Here is a 20,048-nt window from a genome sequence, read left to right as displayed (position 1 = left end):
TTCCTCAGCACCTCATCTACCCATCTTTTCAATACCTCCAGGGATGGTGACTCAACCACCAAGTCCAGAGGTCACCAAACTGATACGGTCTCCCTTTGCAATTAAAAACATCTACATCAGTTTGGATTAAACCATTATAGTTTGCAATACTTGTGTACTACATAGACTACGGACATGTTTTGTTGCATGAATTATTTCCAGAAGCCAGTGGTTCAGAGGTGTGTCCTCCCCTTCGGGCCTGGGCACTCACCAGGACAGAAGAGCTTGCAACAAGCAGAGAATTCTTGAGGGCTGAGCAGGGCAAGAATGATGGCTCCACAGTCCCTGTTCTTCAAAGAAAATTAAAGGAAGTAGAGACCTAAGAGGATCTAGACAGCCAGGGAAAGAGCAAATCATGGTGAACAAGCAAGAGACTGTAGGAAACGCACCTGGAACCAGAGAAAGGCTTTGACTATGCTCAAACTGCGTATGTCGGTAATGCTTCTTCTCACAGAGCTCCCCATCAGGCTTCACATGTGCCCAGGGTTGCAGATACACTTTCTTTTTCAGTAACCTGCCCTGGTCATTTTCTCGAGATACCATTTTGCAGGATTTTGCCCTAGTTTGTTTGTTATGGCCCCAAATGCTCTCACTGCCATCAGGATGCACCAAAGAGCTGAGCTGACAAAGCCGACAGCAGGCGAGCTGAACATATGGGTACCTCAAACAACACCCACAGGCTCCTGGAATGCTGGCAGTCAGCCTCCTATGAATCAGAGGATCAAGCGTCCTTGTCACACGGAGCCAGGAACCCAGTGAGCCAAGCTCTGGTGCGAGGGCAGCAGATGTGGTCACCGCTGAGCCCACGGCCCCCCAACAGGGCAGGATGAGGGGAAGCAGGATGGCAAGAGCAGGGAAGGTAGCAAATGCAGCTCTGTGGCTCGAAAACCAGAGAGAAGGCTGCTTTGGAGGGGAGATAGGGTGTAGTAGAGGTAAAATGTGGTGATTTGTGGGGTGGTATGCATGATTAGACCACGCAGGGAGAAAGGAATGGCATTATGTTTTGTTCTTCCTTGCAGCTGACTTTTATTTGATGTCCAATATTAAGAACTGTGATATAATATAAGAACGGTTCTTGATTTATCAGCTGAATTTGGCTCTGCAAATGCACTCGTAACCTTTCCCTGGCATGTTCCTCATCCACTGGAAGAATTCCAGCAGTTCCGTGTCCGTCTGGCAGGACAGGTGGGACCTCGGGATGCTTCCCACTGCCTGTATCCCTCCCAAACCCCGCCACCTCAGCCCCCTGCGGGGATGCTGGTGCACGAGGGTCCCACACCGCGAGCGGTGCCGGGGCCCCGCGGGTCCTCGTCCCCGGGACCCTCGGACAGGCACCGCCTGCCCCGTTCCCCCGCAGGACACCGAGCCGCAGCCGCCGCCCGCGGGGCAGGGACCGCCCGGGGCTCCCGCTCCGCCCGCAGCGCCGGGGGCGGGGCTGCAGCCGGCCCGAACCCAGCCGTGCAGAACCGAGCCGAGCCGGGCCGAGCCGAGCCAGGCGAAGCCGAGCTGAGCCGCGCGGAGCCGAGCCGTGCCGAGCCGAGCCGTGCCGTGCCACGACAAGCCGGACCGAACTGAGCCAGGAGGAACCGAGACCACCCGAGCCGAGCTGAGCCCATCCGAGCCGAGCTGAGCCGTGCTGAGCCGAGCCGTGCCGAGCCGAGCTGAGCCGTGCCGAGCCGAGCTGAGCCCATCCGAGCCGAGCTGAGCCGTACCGAGCTGAGCTGAGCCGACTCGAGACGACCCGAGACCACCCAGGCCGAGTGGAGCCGAACGGACCCGAGCCGAGCCGAGCTCACCCGAGTCCACCCGAGCCCGGCCGAGCTCACCCGAGCGGACCCGAGCCGAGCCGCGCAGCCCCGTTGGGAACCGCTCCGGGAGCCGCGCCGGGGCGCGCAGCCCGCAGGATGTCACCGCTCCGCGTCTGCATCGTCGGCTCCGGGAACTGGTGAGCGGCGCAGCCCCTCCGCCCCTGCCCTCCGCCTCCCTCCTTTCCTCGCCGTCTCCCCTTTCCTCCCTCCCTCCGCAACAGGTCCGGGAGCGGCTCCGCGGTCCTGCATCCACCGCCTGGCCGGGTCCCTTCCCGAGGGATGCGCCAGCGGGAACGGGAATGCCGGGAGGCTCCTGCGGCACCGAGGGGTGGGAGGGACGCTGGGAGAGCCCGGGCAGCTCCGAGTGAAGCCTTCAGAGAGCACCTGCGTTCGAGGAAAGGCTGGGAGAGCCGGGTGGCTTCAGCCTGGAGAAGGCTGAGAGGGGATCTGATCGGTGCTGAGCAATATCTGAAGGGTGCGGTGCGGCCAGGCTGCTCGGTGGTGCCCAGCGACGGGACGGGGGGCAACGGGCACAAACTGCAGCACAGAACCTTCCACCTGAACAAGGGTGCGCTCATAGCCCAGAAGGGCAACCGTGTCCTGGTCTGCATCCAAAGCAGCGTGGCCAGCAGGGCGAGGGAGGGGATTCTGCCCCTCTGTTCCTCTCTTGTGAGACCTCATCTGGAGTATCGTGTCCAGTTCTGGAATCCTCAACATAAGAAGGATGTGGAGCTGTTGGAACGGGTCTACAGTAGGGCTACAAGAATGATCGGAGGGCTGGAGCACCTCCCATACAAGGACAGGCTGAGAGAGTGGGAGTTGTTCAGCCTGGAGAAGACTCCGAGGAGATCTTACAGCGACTTTCCAGTACCTGAAGGGGCTACAGGATATCTGGGGAGGCACTATTCATAAAGGCTTGTGGGGACAGGACCAGGGGGAATGGGTATAAACTGGAGAGGGGCAGATTTAGGCTGGACATTAGGAAGAATTTCTTCACCATGAGAGTGGTGAGGCACTGGCACAGGTTGCCCAGGGAAGCTGTGGCTGCCCCATCCCTGGAGGTGTTCAAGGCCAGGTTGGATGGGCCTTGGGCAGCCTGATCCAGTGGAACATGCCTGCCCATGGTAGGCGGTCTGGAACTAGATGATCTTTAAGGTCCCTTCCAACTCAAACTATTCCATGATTCTCTTCTATGATTCTAAGAGGAAACGCTTCTTTCCTGCGAGGGCGATAGGAACAGGCTGCCAAGGGAGTCTCCTTCTCTGGACATATTCAAAACCCACTTAGACATGGTCCCACACAACCTGCTTTGTGTCTTTGGGTGAACCTGCTTTAGCAGAGAGGTTGGACTGCATGATCTCCAGAGCTCCCTCTCAAGCCCAACCAATTTGTGCAAGTCTGATGCCATTTGTATTTCTTTCAAGGCATCAAGGCACAGACTTCATTTAAAGCCACAACTTATTGACAGTTTTCACTTCCATCCTCCTCAGCACGTCGTTTTGCATCTTGGTGCAAGTGCAACCTTGTACAAGCACTGTGTTCACCCTCTCTCCATTTATCCTTATCCCCCTTTATAAGTTTGCTGCTGCTCAACCCTTTCTAGCCTGGACAAAAGCACGGCTCTCCAGAGCTCATTGGGTCTGGCAGACCCCTCAAACTCAGTAAACCCTGTCTCACTGGACTTCACATCTTACTTTTCTTATGGTTTATGTAAGCTGAGCACAAACAAACAGACCAACATGTATGTGCATGGGCTTGTGATTAGCAAACCCAGCCTCCAGGTAGTTCTGTGGATTGTTTTTGTGCAAGGAGGGCAAGGTCCTTAAGATTTTTAAAATATCTGACAGCGAAGCAGAAGCAAATGCCAAAAAAATCAATAGGTGAGGGAGTGGTTGCTTGTGAGCTGCTGAGAACAAAGCATAGTTTAAGCACGTCTCTTTGCCTTTCTGCCTTGTAAAACCAGTCCCCCTGCACTGCTTTCTGAGCCCCCACGTGCATGTTCTTTCCGGATCACAGGCTTTTTGTGCGTGACATCTCTTAGATACAGCCATTCACAAGTAACTGCACGGCTAAGTCATCTTTGGGAACTCTATCTGGCTTTCTCTGGCCCCGATGGACACAGTCCTGCCCTGTCATTTCCGCACCAACATTTCCCTGACTGCCACTTTCACTGTGTCATTCTAGTGTTTGCATTCCCCCCCTGTCGCCCTCTTCTCTGTCACCTTAACCACAGGCATCCAAGCTCGTGCAGGCAACTCCTCACCTCAAGCCCCTCAACAGCCTGGCTGCACATGTGGGAGTCAGCTTTTACCTTTGGTCAGGCCACGATGACAGCCTTCATCATACTCTTGCTGCATCCTCAAGCAAGCACCTCCTGCCTTTCCCAAGTTGCCTCCTTGCCATAAGACATTCTTCACAGCCACTCAGTTGTCTTCCTTCAGATCTGTACCCGAGAAAGTTCTCTTTTTTTTTCAGATATGCCTACAAACTTGGGAAGAGTTGTGTCACAGAGACACAGAGACCTCAGCTCGTTCAATACTATCTACTTACTCATAGTTGCCGGCCTACCTGGGCTCATCTCTTGCTTTCTACTATATACATAGAATGTAAAATCTTTGGAGACGAGGTAAACATTGTGCTCTGATGTTTAAATCACATCTATTCATAGCCTCTGTGGCAGAACAGGTTGTCTTAGCACAACATAGGAATATGATGTTTATCTTTGGCAAACATTATTTTATGGTCCTCCTGAGTACTGGGTGACAGTTCAGGTAACTGCTCTGGAGTCTTTCCTGCAGTTCAGAAACGTGGTTGACACATGACACGGTGTGTTGTAATAGCTGGTGTCAGCTGCAGAACTTCAGCAGGTCACAAGGACTTACCAAGTCAACACTGCTAGGAAACTCATGAGGGATGCGGTTAAGTGAAGTAAGTGCTGCAGTGCCTTTTGCGGTTGCCAGCCAGGTGCAGGAGGAGCTGTGTTTACATTGATCAGAGTTCAGTTATCTGTTTTTAAAAACAGAGGCTTAATTCACTGCCTGGTCCTCCAGAATCTAAAAGCTCTCCTGGGCTTTTTAGATTCACTTGGATTGCAGAGACCTCTGTGAAGATCCAGTTTGAACTAGGTATTTGTCTTCAACATGGACAGATGGCCAGGCTTTGTACCGAGGGGCACAGAAGGAAAACAAAAACGAGTGTCTGTAAATTGAACCAGAGTAGGTTCTGACTCAGTATAGAGAGAATAATAAGACACTGGGGCAGGTTGTCCAGAGAGGAGGTGGTCCTTGGAGAGTTTTCAGGACTCAATTGAACAAAGCCCTCAGCAATCCGTCTGAAGTCAGTTTTGTTCTCACTTTGGAGACATCTTATCGTCCCTTCCAACCTGAGTGAAACTGCAATTTAAGAAATGTGGGGTGGCTACCTAAGAAAGAGACTGGCGGAAGACATGGTCGTCTTAAAGCATCTAAAGGACAAAACCAATATACCACCCTTCTAGAACAGAAATGGCCTGAAACTGCAGTAAGAAAGTCTTAGGTAAAAAGTGAGTAGGATCTTTCTAATGCTAAATATGGCAAAGTCCTGGGATAGGCTGTTTGGGGAAGGAAAGAGATCATAGAATCATAGAATCACCAGGTTGGAAAGGACCCACTGGATCATCGAGTCCAACCATTCCTAACACTCCCCTAAACCCTGTCCCTAAGCACTTCATCCACCCGTTCCTTAAACACCTCCAGGGAAGGTGACTCGACCCCCTCCCTGGGCAGCCTCTGCCAGTGCCCAATGACTCTTTCTGTAAAGAATTTTTTTCTGATATCCAGCCTGAACCTCCCCTGGCGGAGCTTCAGGCCATTCCCTCTAGTCCTGTCCCCTGTCACTTGGGAGAAGAGCCCAGCTCCCTCCTCTCCACAACCTCCTTTCAGGTAGTTGTAGAGAATAATAAGGTCTCCCCTCAGCCTCCTTTTCTCCAGGCTAAACAATCCCAGCTCTCTCAGCCGCTCCTCATAAGACTTGTTCTCCAGCCCCTTCACCAGCTTCGTTGCTCTTCTCTGGACACACTCCAGAGCCTCAACATCCTTCTTGTGGTGAGGGGCCAGAACTGAACACAGTACTCAAGATGCTGTCTCACCAGTGCCGAGTACAGAGGGAGAATAACCTCCCTGGACCTGCTGGTCACACTGTTTCTGATCCAAGCCAAGATGCCGTTGGCCTTCTTGGCCACCTGGGCACACTGCTGGCTCATGTTCAGTCGCTGTCAATCAACACCCTCAGGTCCTTCTCCTCCGTGCAGCTCTCCAGCCACTCTTCCCCCAGTCTATAGCACTACATAGGGTTGTTGTGCCTCAAGTGCAGGACCCAGCATTTGGCCTTGTTGAACCTCATGCTGTTGGCCTTGGCCCATTGATCCAGCCTGCAACCACTGAGGTCTCTAAGACCTCCTTGGAAAAACTATTAGGAATGGCATAATTGTATTTGATTACCCTTTGTACAGGGAAGGGACAAGCTGCTTCATGGGGTCTGTTAAGCTCTGTTTTTCACCAGATCTGACGTATGCCACAAACACTTCCATATTCACTTCTGTAAATAATTGGTTTTATTTGAGTTATTCTACATCAAAGCTTTCTCATTACACTGATAGAAGCCTATCTCCAGATAAAAGCTTTCTTTTTCTTCGCAGTAAGTAAATCACTTCCAACGTGAATTAACCTAATTGGGGAAAAAAATCCTGATTGGCAGTTTTTGCTTACTGTTAAGTGGCCTTCTCTGCCTTCTATTAATCTTCACAAAAGTGAATTTTGGAGAAAATAAAACCATGGCAAAGTCTTTATATGTGAGCGTCCTTGAGTTTCTTTGCATATGCAGCCCTCTTCTGCCAAGCCTACGTAGTCTAACAAACACCACCTTCACAGACAAAGCAGTTCTTCTTCCCAAGGTTGATCGGTGATGAGTGAATTTTAAATGGACTAAGTAAAACAGAGCATCAGGTTTTTTGAACTGTTTGGTGGTTTCATGCAGTGGTATTTTCCCTGATGACTACTCAATGCCTTTTAAATGTTAAACCTTTTCTCCCCCAACTCCTCATTCATCTAAAGAGAAACCAAGCAAAAATACCATAATTTATGGAACTACCTTTATGCCTGAGATACCTTCACTGATATCTTGTCAACAGGAAAATACTTGGGTGGAAACATCCAAGTGCGGTGGCAAAGACGGCTCTGTGGCAAGATCAGATTTATTTACTGAGAGATGAGAATCCCACTCAGTATTCTGGAGGTTAGAGCTGTAGTCTGCATTTTTTAAGAGAAAATCATATTAACTTGGTACATAGATAGAAAAGTTATTTTTATGGATAGGCTTGAAGTTCATCATCCAGATTGTGCTAGAAGCTCCGCCAGAGTCTCCAGCACAACCTGGACAATTAATTTAGATCTCAACTTTATTAATAAAAATAACTTTGCTTCTTAATATGCATTTCTTGTGCTGAGCCACAATTCTTCCTCAGCTTAAGCTCTGATTGTGCTCCCTGCTGGCAACAGGGCAGGAAAACCAGAATAAAAGTAATTTTAAAGATAATACTTCTCTACAGTAAAGGTACACCCCTAAAACATTTCCCTATCTTTTTAGAAAGAAAGCATTTCAGCAGCTCAGGATACAGTATAGAGTCAGCACTAACCAAAGTGAAACTTAATCTCAGTAGGATTTATCGTTAAAGATTAAAATGAAGCCCTTATTCTTTTATTACTTATTGAGCAATTCAGCCGTGTGCAAATCTGGTACATCAAAAATACAGTTGAGCCAATGAGAACCAGTTACAACATTGTTTCCCTTTGAACCATCGACCTACCTGGACTTCGTCTTGAATGTACTCAAGACCTTTATCAGTTCCAGAAAACATACCACAGCTAAATCCTGTTCACGATCCTCACTGCAGGCGTGCTACAAGCAGGTCAGAGGACAAGAGTGTTGCAACTGGAGCTCCTCTGGCTTGAAAGATTAGAGTAGCATTAAAATGGAAAAAATGAACAGGAGAGTAAAAATAATCATCCCTCCTCCTCATATAATTTAAAAAGCAGTAAGCAATACTTCTAATACTTTTTTTGTGGGATTTTTAATTCTCTCTTGCCAAGAAAATAAGTGAATGTTTGCAGGGCTGAGGTGGTGATGGGGTAATAAAATTATTGTCTAAACTAAGATTAAAAAATGCTCAGCCTGACTGAAAAAGAGTAAACTGGAGGGATGAAATACCCATTTTTTTTTTCTTTAAAAGAACAGTTTCTGAGGATTTAGGTCTTACGTAAAATCCTTATTGCAACTGTTTGGTTATTGGTAGGAAAGTGGGATGCATCAATTTTAGATGAGATGTGCAAAGACTGTCACAGCAAGATCACTCAGCACTGCTTTACCTTCTGGATTATGTTACATTTGTTGGCCTTCAGAAAAAAAGAATTATCCAAGGAGCAAGAGAGATTTTAATACCAGATGCAGCATTTTTAGTGCTCTATAATCTTGGATATGACTTCAGATCCTATATTGCAGTTGTGTTTTCTCTGTTTCTACTTCCTGTGTTTTTTAACTGAGGGAGTTTTGATGGAGGGTAGTGGATAAAGCTTTCTGATAAATGAACAGCTTCATAGAATGATAGAACCATAGAATCATTAAGGTTGGAAAAGATCTATAAGATCATCAAGTCCAACCATCAGCCCAACACCGTGGTGTCTACTAAACCATGTCCCAAAGTGCCATGTCTACATCCCTCCAGGGATGGTGACTCCACCGCTTCCCTTGGAAGCCGTTTCCAGTCCTTGACAACCCTTTCAGTGAAGTTATTTTCCAATCTAAACCTTCCTGACATAACCCGAGGCCATTTCCTCTCATCCTGTTGCTTATTACTTGGGAGAAGAGATCAACACCCGACAACCACCTCACTACGACCTCCTTTCAGGCAGTTGTAGAGAGTGATAAGATCTCCCCTCAGCCTCCTTTTCTCCAGACTAAACAACTCCAGCACCTTAATGTCTTGTACTGAGGGGTCCAAAACTGAACACAGGATTTGCGTTTTGGCCCCACCAGTGCCGAGTACAGCGGGACAATCACTTTCCTGCTGCCTGCACCATTTCTGATCCAAGCCAGGACACTGCTGGCCGCCTTGGCCACTGCTGGCTCATGTTCAGCCCGCTGTCGACCAACACCCCCAGGTCCTTTTCTGCCAGGCAGCTTTCCAGCACAGGCATTTTATAAGTTATTACATTTAAAGTAATTTATTTCCAATTCACAATAAAACTAATTGTTTCCTACTAGTTCTTTCAAATTTTATCTTTTTAAAGGGGATCAGCAATAGCAAGAATCATTGGCAAAAATGTCCAGAATTCCAACAGATTTGATCCTACTGTCAAGATATGGGTATTTGAAGAGAACATCAATGGAAGAAAACTCTCAGAAATAATCAACCAGGAACATGAAAATGTTAAATATCTGCCTGGATATAAGATACCCCAAAATGTGGTAAGTTGGAAAAAAAAAAATCACTGAAATATTTTCTGTTTTTTTTAATAAGGGAGGCAACATCTGGCAAAATTTAAACTAGGGAGTAGTTCACTGCTTCATTCTGGTTTGCCAGCTAACTTACTCCAATATTGATATATAACTCATTGGACTATAAATCACTTCTGTGACTTCTGCTTGTCTTGTATGTCAGATGCAACTACAAACGCCAAGCTGTGCCGGGTGCTGGTAACACACCCTCCTTCTTGCTGGCAGAAATCAGCATAACTCTAGAAATGGCAGACTGAGATATGTCCTCACAAAGCTGAGATATTTCAAACCCACAGCATCTTCTGGGGAATAAAAAAAAAAAAAAGAAAGCTACTGCTCTCCCTTCTTCTAAAAATGAAATCAGCAGCCCATGTGGTTTACACAGAAATGAATAAAGAGCTATCGGCTCATGGGTGATTTCAGGATAGCAATGCAGTACTATAATTATTAATGCTGTAACTTCTACCAAATATATAAGGTATTTAATTTTCATGAACTTTTAAAATACCAAGTTATGCATCTCTACCTTAATTAATCAGCTTGGATAATTTACTGCTACTGAAGTAAGCAAGGTGAGGGGTTTTGTCTGTTAAAGATTTTGCCAAATGCCACTGTTTTGTGAACTGAAGAAAGTAGCACTGCATTTCTGGAACAGCTGCAGTTGTAAAAGGAAGTTAAGATGCTGCACGTGATGGTCTCCCTGCTTGGAGAGTGGTTGTGTTTAGTACTCCACTTACTGCTGCGATTGCATATTTGCACTCTCATGGTTTGAACTTTGCACACAGTTCTCCTGGGTTACAGTTGATTTGTCACTGTGATTTTCACAGCCTTCTAGCAGAGCAACAGGCATCCTCACTTGACATCAGTTTCATCCTGTCTGTGGCAAAGTCTGAGACTTTACTAGCAGAAATCAGCTGCTTCCAGTAAAGCTTTTGAGGGGCCCCTTACATCTTTGTCTCCGATTAAACAACTAATTTTTTTCCTTGCATTGCTCTGTGACATTTCGGAGAGACAGGAGCAGTGCCTATACCCTGCTGCCAGCCTCTGCTCCGCTCCTGCTTTGACATTTTCCTGGAGAAGCTTCCTTGCTGGCAGACCAGGGATCCCACTTGCTCTAAAGCAACGTGCTCTAAGGCTGTGTCCAAGGATGCCGCTCACTCTGATTGTAAACTGCTTGTGGTAGCAGGCTCAAATTCACCTGCTGCCTCTGTAGCCCGGCTTGGGTTGTTGTTCTGAGTAACCCTAGCATTTGAAGGAAGATAGAGCTTGCTGGTTATTAAGCGTGTTGGGTAATTTTTTCTAGCTATTGGTCAAGTTACTATATATTTAAACCAAAACATCTCATCTTACCCCAAATATGATAATAATCACTGCCTTTTGATATAGTTTAGTCCTGAGTAGCTCTAAGCTAGTGAGCTATGGAAACTAAAGACTGACTAGAGGAAGCTCTGTCTCACTACCCTCTTTTGTTCGCATGCTCCTTGGTGCTACCATTTGTTCCAGCAGAACCATATGGGGTTGCTCAGTCTCTTCAGGAACTACCTGAAGAAGTTGAACCAGCAAAGAGTCTTCCCAGGACAGCGCAAGTTTAGAAATTGTATCTTTTTCTTCAGATTATCCAAACAAGGATGGGATGGGAGGCAAGTTAAAAACAAAATTATAAAAAAAATCCAAACCTGAGATCATAGAATCATTTGGGTTGGAAGGGACCTTAAAGATCATCCAGTTCCAACCCCCCCTGCCATAGGCAAGGACACTTCCCACTTGAGCAGGTTGCTTAAAGCCTCGTCCAGCCTGCTCTTCAACTCTTCTAGGGATGGAGCATCTTTGATTTCTCTGGGCAACCTGTGCCAGCACCTCACCACCCTCACAGTAAAAAATTTCCTAATATCAAATCTAAATCTCCCCTCTTGAAGTTGAAGCTAGGCTGCTTCGGATATTTCAGAACAGAGCTGTAGTTGCTTGCATGAAGAGCTTGGTGCTTTGCCACTCTGCCAGTTAAAGTTAAGGAGATTTGTGACACATCTCAAATCACTTTGGCACCCTGGTATCTTCCAAGGTGTGACAATTCCTATCTGGCATGAATGCCACTTTGGTTGTCACTCTTGTTCCAGGTGGCTGTACCAGACGTGGTTGAAGCAACAAACGGGGCAGACATTTTAGTGTTTGTTCTGCCACATCAGTTCATTGGACGAATCTGCGAGCAGATCGCAGGCCAGATAAAACCTGGGACTTTTGGGATTTCCCTGATCAAGGTAAGTCACAAGACTCGATCTGTACGGAGTAAATAAATAACTGTCTTCATTTTAAGGGTAGGAGCTCCAGTCCTCAGTTATGTGCTCTGCATAAAGATGAGCAAGAGTTAACTCTTTCTGCAAGAGTTAAAGCTCAGCCAGCCTTCTGCTGCTCACATGGCCATGGTGTGAAAAGGATGGAGCAACCCAGCCTGGCTAAGAGCAACCATCTTTACCAGACAGCTTTAGCCTGGATCAGTTCCCACTTAGACCAACACAGAGGTGAAAATGGGCAGAGGGGAGGGCTGCATAAGCTCGTGCTGCTGCCAGGAAAAAAAATACTCATTAGACTACAGCCTCAATTAACTCTTAACTGGAAAGAACGCTGGGTCAAAGTGCCTCTTCCAAGTACGTGCTAAACCTGTTCCTGGCAGTGTTAAAGCAGCACAATAACACTAAAGATTTTGCAGAACTGAAGCAATTTCAATCCTTATTGAACTGCAGATTCTTTTTTTAAGGTCAGAGGTACCAGATTATCATAATCCTAGATGGAATTAATATTTTAAGAGAATCTCAATCTGAAAGCCAGAGGCAAAGTGTAGGCATATGGTCCACTGCTTCTCCTTTGGCTTGACTTATAGGAAATTTCAAAACACTTTAAAATTGTAATGAAAGCAACGTAATTCAATTTTGCAGACTGCAATACCCACTCTTCCCTCTTTTTTTCCCGTGTAGAAATTATCTCACAAGCAGCAGTAGACAGAGGAGAAGAGGGTGGGATAGGAAAGAAATTCCTGCAAATTTACTTCTTTATCTTAAACACTCCCTTGAGACAGTTCAGTAGACTCCTTAATACCACGGAAGCACTCAGACTAATACTTAGATCTTGTAAAAAAGCCACTGCTTGTAGGCCTAATCTAAAAGTCTGTACTACAGGAGTTTAACACAAAGGAAAAATACAGCATCAAAGAAAGCCTTGGGACAGCAGCACTGGATGTGAGGCCTCTTGCAGCATTACCTCGATTGTCGCTGCTTTCTCCCTGAACTTGCTGTTACCAAATTACAAACTCAGAACATTTGTATTAGTGGCTAATGCTAGGGAATGTAAGACCCAAATCCTCCCAATTAAAACCGAAAAAGCTGCAGGCAGTAGGACACCTTCTGCTTTACTAGTGCTCTACTGCTGTCACTTTACTATTCTAATAACTTGGCTTTGACTGTTGTCTTTTATTCAGGGGATTGATGAAGGTCCCGATGGCCTGAAGCTCATATCTGACCTCATTCGAGAGAAACTGAAAATAGAAATCAGTGTGCTTATGGGAGCCAACATAGCCAAAGAAGTGGCTGATGAGCAGTTCTGTGAAACCACCATTGGTAACTATCGCAAAGAGCCAATTAAAGCTGCCAGCTGTGGTTTAATGTCACCTGTGGCTGGGCAACAGGATAACCTTTGGAGGGAGCAGGAGGATGGAGGGGTGTCCCCGGTGGTTCCTGAGTGGTGTGGTGGGCACAGCGCCTGCTGAGCTTGTTCAGGGAGTTCGGTGCTGGCAGGATCAGATCCAAACTGACAATTGGTTTCAGTGCTGAGAGCTAATTTAATCCATTAAAAATTACAGCTTAATCCTGTTTCTGTAAGAGTTGGCAAGAGCCACCTTTTATATACTCAGTGTTGAGCTGTACAGACACCAGCAGCTGATACACCATACAGTCTAGACAGAGATGTGTAATCAGAAGCTGGTGTGTGCTTATGCTCCCCGGGGTGTATTTCTCCATCTTCAAATTTCTTTGTTTGAAACAAAACCCAAAAAACAACCCAAGCCCCAGTAACATTCTGTTCCTCCCTCCCACTCAGACTGCTTGCCAAGACAGAGCCTTGGGTCCTCCCAGAACTGGGTCTGACCTGACTTGGAAAGTTCATCCATTGAATTTTAGAGTCAGCCACAATTAAACTTTCATCCTTCCATAGCTAGGGAAGGCAAAAAAATCCCCAAATCACTGTTGCAATACTGTTCCTCTGCCTTGCAAATGTTACAGTAATAGTGAAAACCACACCAACTGGGCATTTGTTGCTGACAGAGTGATTGGGCACAAATAGAACAGACATGATTAGGAGAGCTGAGCAATATTCATTTTCTTGGGGGAAATTTAACTTCTGCTGGTCCTGTTTGAAGCCATGCTATGATGGCAACTGTGCAGAGGGCTTTGCCACTTACTTTTGTCCTCATGGAAAGCCATATAGCCCAGAAACAGCCACCTCAGAAACTGGGTATCCCCCAACATCAGTTATTGTGAAGAAAGAGAAGCAAATCCAAAGTTTCACATGAGATGGGGCAGAAACCCCACAGCTACCAGAATGTGGTGCCTCAGTTAGTAAATATTCATTGCTGAGCTCTCCCCGAAGGAAACTAAGCTGCCTCATATGAAAATTAAGTGAAACTCCACTGCAAATTCTTTGCCCAGATGGCCAAAGGCTCTCTGAACAAAAGCAAACCTCAGCCCCTGTGCTGCTGAAGGCTCTCTACCATTCTTCCCGGTACCTCGGGCCAGCACTGTAATGACAATACATGAGCTCTATAGAATCGGTAACAAAAATGTTCCACCAATGCCAACATTCAGCTTCATCATCTGTGGCTCTCTCTCTAATTGGGAATTAATGGGGCATTAATCATTTGTGCCTCATAATACTACCTAGCAATTACACTGGTTTGCATTTTCAAAGCAGAAATTATACCCTTGCGCTGTACAAAGCGATTTGTAAATATTTTCTTTTGCAAGGTTTGTGGTTATAGAGGCTTTCTCAGGCAGAAAGCTGCATTAGAAGCTATCTACTTTTAAATTCTTTGAAGTGTTATTAAGCGATGCTTCCTCAATGCCCTGGGAATTGCATACATTTAACACTGGCTTCCAGCAGCAAGAAACGCTGTCACACAAATCTCTTGTTTAGCAACACCCTGTTTGTGCTGGGACCGCAAAACCTTAAGTGGTCCTTGGGACCTTATTTCAGGTTTCAATTAATTGTATGTACTCTGAAACATTGCAAAACCCCTCTAACCTTCATCCTTCCTTCCCACAGGGTGCAAAAACAAAAACCAAGGGGAAATCTTTAAAGAATTAATGCAGACCCCCAATTTCAGGATCACTGTGGTGCCTGACTCTGATACAGTGGAGATTTGTGGAGCCTTAAAAGTGAGTGATTTCAAACCAGAAATGTTTTTGTTAGGGCCAAATTCTACACTCACCTGAGTCTTCTGTAAGCTGTAGGGTCTAATATGAGTCCTGTCACCCTGTGACTGAGCGAGCGCAGACAAGATATGTAGTTCGTGTGCCGGTTTTCCAACCTGTAAAAAATGGATAATTTACTTAATAATCTACCTGCTGTCAAAACATTTCAGAATAGTTGTATTTTTATCCTTGTTTTACCAGAGGCACCTCTGGGCAGAATTTAGTCTACTGTATTTCCTTTTCTGCCCACTGGAAGCACAGGAAACAAAGACTTTTACTACATCTAGCAGCTCCCACTAATAACTGATTTCCATGGTTCGAATAGTAACCTGCTAGAAAGTTTGCATCAGAGGCGATGCCAGTGCTGCTTTCAGTAATGCCCATCTCGAGATTCCAGGCTGAAACAGAAATGATACCAAAATAGACCAAGTTTCCAAAGAGGGGGCACTTGAGTGAGACTTGGAGTTTGCTTTTAAATGTGCAGAAAGTGGCTCCAGCCTATGATGTTTTGTACTTTTTTATACATTGTCATTTGTACTTCTGTAATTCACTTTTCCTTGGAGGAGGGGGAAGTAGCGGCCAGGATATAATGGGTCCTGTTTAACATTCCATACAAAAATAAAAGTTTATTTACATACAAAATCAAATACCTCCAGGTTTTGCTTTCAGCCACAGACTGAACCCGGGGGTTGGCACAGAAGGGGAGAAAGGTTGGTTGAGCTTTGTGGGAAACGTTTGCTCTTTTTGAAATCGTTCCTTTTGCATCGTCTTTGCTAAAAAAATTCCGCACTGGGCCACGTGCCTGTCTGGAGCAAACCCTTCCACGGCAGTGCTAGGTGACATCGTGTTACTCATCTACAGTGAACTACGCTTATTTAGGGACTTATGTAGAAGCTGAGAATTGGGAGGTGGGAAAGGGGGTGTGCAGGACAGTGGTGAGGAGTTGTGAAGATATTTATGGTCCTGAGAGATTTGTTTAGAGCTGTAGAACAGGGCAATTCTACTGGTTTTACAGGTGAACCCAAAATTTTCTGTGCTGCAGCATCTGTACATGGACTTCATGCCTGCTTAAATTAGAGACCCACAGAGAAAACCTAGAAAGGCAAAAGTCCTTGTGGATATCTTAAATAGTTAAAACAGAAAGGTCAGTGAATCTCAATGAGGAACTAGCAGGAAACAAAATATTCATTGCATACACACTGCGTGATTGCAATATTACTGTATTAAACAATCTGCTTTGATTTTTGCCCATGGAGTAACAGTGGAATCATTGTAAGAATATTCTAGAAGTCCAATTACTTTTTTTCGACAGTAACAAGCTGTCCAACTTCTTCATAAGATAAACTTCATGGCCGTTGGAAATTGAACCACATTCTGGTGGAGACAAATATGTGGGATTTTCTTAAAACTGAGTGCACGCTGATGAACCGCACGGCTTGCCTGACCGTTTCCTTTCCTCCTCTATGTTTCCCACTTAATTGGTTTTAGAACATCGTAGCAGTGGGAGCTGGGTTCTGCGATGGACTGAAATTTGGCGATAATACCAAGGCGGCAGTTATACGCTTGGGCCTTATGGAAATGGTGGCCTTTGCCAAGCTGTTCTGCAGGGGACCGGTATCAATAGCCACGTTCCTGGAAAGCTGCGGAGTCGCTGACCTAATCACTACCTGCTACGGGGGACGCAACAGAAGAGTAGCAGAAGCCTTTGCTCGCACAGGAAAAGTAAGGAGGATTTTGAAATACTTTACACTAACACACGAAGAAATCCTTCTGTGTTTTACAAAGGCATCGTAAGCTGTTTACCTTCTTGAGAACTGCTGGTATCGCAGCGGTATTCCCTCTGCTCCAAGTAATCAGTCTCCTCTCTTCTAGTCCATTGAGGAACTGGAAAAGGAGATGCTGAATGGACAAAAGCTGCAAGGTCCTCAGACCTCAGCCGAAGTCTACAAGATTCTGAAACAGAAAAATATGCTCGATAAGTAAGTGCTTTTATTTAAAAACAATGGAAATGACAACACATGCTTCTATGATTCATAACTTGCTTAAAAGTGCTTATCTTGTTAATTTCTGTAACAACTGCTTTCTACAATTTGGGCCACCATTAAAGCTCAGCTTACCCTGACCACAGTCAGTAGGGTGGGATGAAGGCTAAATAGGTTAGAAAAATCAAGCCACAGCCATACAGGAAACGAAAACTATAATAATAATCCAAAGGGGCTACCCAGACACCCCTGTACCCCTAGACAGGATTGAAGGCCATGCACAGAGTCAGCTTGCAAACATGATCTACAGGTCAAAGGGTTTCTTATTCTCAGTATATCACCATCACAGCTTGCAGCAATACTGCTCTCAGTCCAAACATTAACTAGGTTTTCTCAGTATAAAATTCAGGCGTATATTTCTAATCAAAAAGTTTTATACACATCGAAGACATAATATGTGCTGATATCAGTGCTTTAGTGTGGCAAATAAGAAGTACTTCTCATTGTTTGAGGCAATGTAAGATTATTTATAATTTGAAACCTTCTTCTCAGCTTACATAGTAGAGGGGCTGAACTTCCCTCCATCTCATTCCCTCTCATACATTAGCAGTGCTTAGAGGTCAAACGCTGCTAAATGAATACTTTAAAATAATCCTATTAGAATTCTAACAAATACAGAAGATTCAAGTGGCATTATCTTTCAAAATGTGAGAGAGAAAAGCTCATTCTGACAGGACGTGAACTTTAAATCAAACCTTGATCTAATAACTATCCCTATAATTGCACTTAGTTACAACTCAGCTCCAAGTCATTCAGTGGACTCATTTTTTCACCACACAATGACCAAGACAGCTTGCAAAAGGAAAAGAACCCTTTAAGCCAGGAAGAGAAAAATCATTACAAGTTTTCATTCTCTTTGGTCTTTTAAATATCAGCAATGAGTACAAACAATACATGCATTTTGCTCAGAGGAGAAAAAAGAGGATACACAATTCAGGATTTTTCAGTAAATGAAATAATTGGATAGGAATTTTAGCACCAAAACAGCTCTTCTCTGCTGTCATCCCCCAAAGTTGCCCCTATCTCCTCTTAACTGCTCTAATTTCATTCCTGTTGCTTTGTCTTCACACTGGTCATTTACAGTCATCGGTAAAGGTATCTCCGAGTTAAAATTACATTGTAAAGAGAAATAAAAGGGCTTGACTTTTCTTTTAACGTAACATAAAAAAGAGAAAGATTTTTTTTCCCGTTATAAATGGAATGAAATGTTTATATAAACTTTAAAAACTCTTTTCATCACTGTACACTTCTTTCAGGTTTCCATTATTTACAACCATCTACAAGATCTGCTATGAGGGTCAGTCGATCCAGGAGTTCATCGCGTGCCTGCAGAACCACCCAGAGCACATTTAGAGACCTGCTTTCCTCACCTGGTCTCATTCTCATCTTTCCAGGACTTCCGTACACTCCAGAGCAAATAAAGCAGAGCACCACTTGCTGTAAAAGCAACAGAGAATGTATTTCAGTACCCTCATTCTGGGGCTAAAAATCTGCCTTTAATTTCAACATTATATCCAAGGAAAAGGAAATGAATGTACAATTTAAGTGTATTTGATTTGAGTTAGTAGTGCAGGCATTTGCCTAGAACTGCTTTCTTGTTGATTGAAAACAGTTCTCCTCATAATTTCCATAGCAAGAGCTCATTCTAGCTCACACGAACCTCAACATTTTGTCTACTAATATTGCTTATAGACAGCACAAGATGCAGAAAAATTGAAGAACTCATCCAAATAGAACTATTTGAGTAAAAAAAAAAAGTAAGATACAGTCATGTGGGCAAATATTGCATTTCTATAATTCCCCTCAAACACAAATAATATTTTGTGTTTTGGGACATTGATTTTGTTTCCCAGTGCAAACCTCTTTGGGAAAACAGGTGTTGTCACTGTGCTCAGACACATCTGAATGTTCAGCAGATGTATAAATAAAACAGTGTAAGGGGCAGAGGAAGGAGAAAGGAGGGGGTTAGGGAGGAGGTTGATTGTTTCAAATGAGTAACAGTGAAAAACCCCTCTGTGATACTTGACTTTTACACAAGCATTAAAACGTCCGCTATAGACGCACAGAAATGCTGTAAAAATGCATTTGAGACCGGGTTGCATTTTAACTGCACTAAACTCTGCTGGACTGACACCAATGCAACCACCCGCATCCTTCCAGACTGCAGGCTCATGCCATGATCCTGATGTACCTTCAGCAACGCATCCGACACTCCGGAAGAGAGATTTGTGTCTACATCTGAATTTTAAACACAGGTTCATGTTGCACGTTTTCTATTTTGCTGCCGATGGCATTCATTTTAAAAACATTCAAGTTTTTAAACCTTACAGCTGTACTTAATAACTTTACCTACCTGGTGGTTTTCAGAGTTAAAGCCATTTATGAAGTGATCTTTGGCACATTTTATAAGCTTTAATACCCTTTTCAGAGACTCCTATCTAGGGAGAAAGCAAACAAAAAGGAAGAGTAACCTACTTTTGCTCTGCTTTATCCGATTTTCCAAAATAGCAGAGAGAAAGGCAAGGGGATTTTTTAATCTCACCATATATTCTCTGACATATTGCTTGGAGGGGGGGAAAAGAAGAGCTAGATTATAAAATCGTTTTCGCTCTGCGTTTTGGAGTATTGTTGTTGTCTTTCGCATTTATCAGAGTAATATATATATATTAAAAATAATGTTTTACTTGTAATTATAAATCTCTTGTAACAGTTTCAGTCGTACAGCTTGCCAAGCTGGCTCGGGTACCAGAAACAGTGGCCGTGGCATCACTGATCTTGCAGAGGTGGCGAGTCACGTCCTCCTGCTCCGAGGCCAGTCATAGTCAGCAGCTCAGGCCTCCACAGGGCAACACCAATATTCCTTCTCCTGAAACGGGAATCATATGGCCAAATGCCTTATGCAAAACAAGGAACTGCGATCTTCCATTTCAAGTAGAAGGAGACTTAAATAGTGCATAATTTTTAAGTATCAAATACAGTGGATAGAACAGAGAATTCAGGAGCCTCCTTACTTCACTGGCAGGTGAAGCTTCTGAGAAGTCATGTATGAGCCAATAACAGCACAGAACATTTCAGATTTCAAGTGTATTCATTTTTCAAAATTTTCACAAATAAAAGACTATTTATCATGGTGGTCCTTTATGGCGCATATTCTTGTGGTTAATAATATCAGC

General features: G+C 44.8%; 1 protein-coding gene and 1 long non-coding RNA gene across 2 annotated transcripts; one reads left to right on the top strand and one right to left on the bottom strand.

The window, feature by feature from the left end:
* The first annotated feature begins 1,780 nt into the window (after nucleotides 1–1,780).
* LOC104068636 (glycerol-3-phosphate dehydrogenase 1-like protein) lies at nucleotides 1,781–19,936 on the top strand. Its single transcript, XM_054069768.1, has 8 exons — nucleotides 1,781–1,984; nucleotides 9,170–9,347; nucleotides 11,492–11,632; nucleotides 12,847–12,985; nucleotides 14,685–14,797; nucleotides 16,322–16,555; nucleotides 16,706–16,812; nucleotides 18,132–19,936. Exons 1-8 carry the CDS (start codon nucleotides 1,944–1,946, stop codon nucleotides 18,226–18,228), a joined length of 1,050 nt encoding a protein of 349 aa, XP_053925743.1. The 5' UTR covers nucleotides 1,781–1,943; the 3' UTR covers nucleotides 18,229–19,936.
* Nucleotides 2,023–16,774, bottom strand: LOC128852483 (uncharacterized). The gene is made up of 3 exons (XR_008450364.1): nucleotides 16,637–16,774; nucleotides 14,851–14,949; nucleotides 2,023–7,829 (listed from the first exon to the last, which is right to left on the bottom strand). It is a non-coding gene; the product is annotated as an uncharacterized LOC128852483 (long non-coding RNA).
* Nucleotides 19,937–20,048: the final 112 nt, after the last annotated feature.

This window comes from Cuculus canorus, chromosome 6 (assembly GCF_017976375.1).
Source record: "Cuculus canorus isolate bCucCan1 chromosome 6, bCucCan1.pri, whole genome shotgun sequence".
NCBI classification, from domain to species: Eukaryota; Metazoa; Chordata; class Aves; order Cuculiformes; family Cuculidae; genus Cuculus; species Cuculus canorus.
This window is presented reverse-complemented; position numbering and strand designations above follow the sequence as displayed.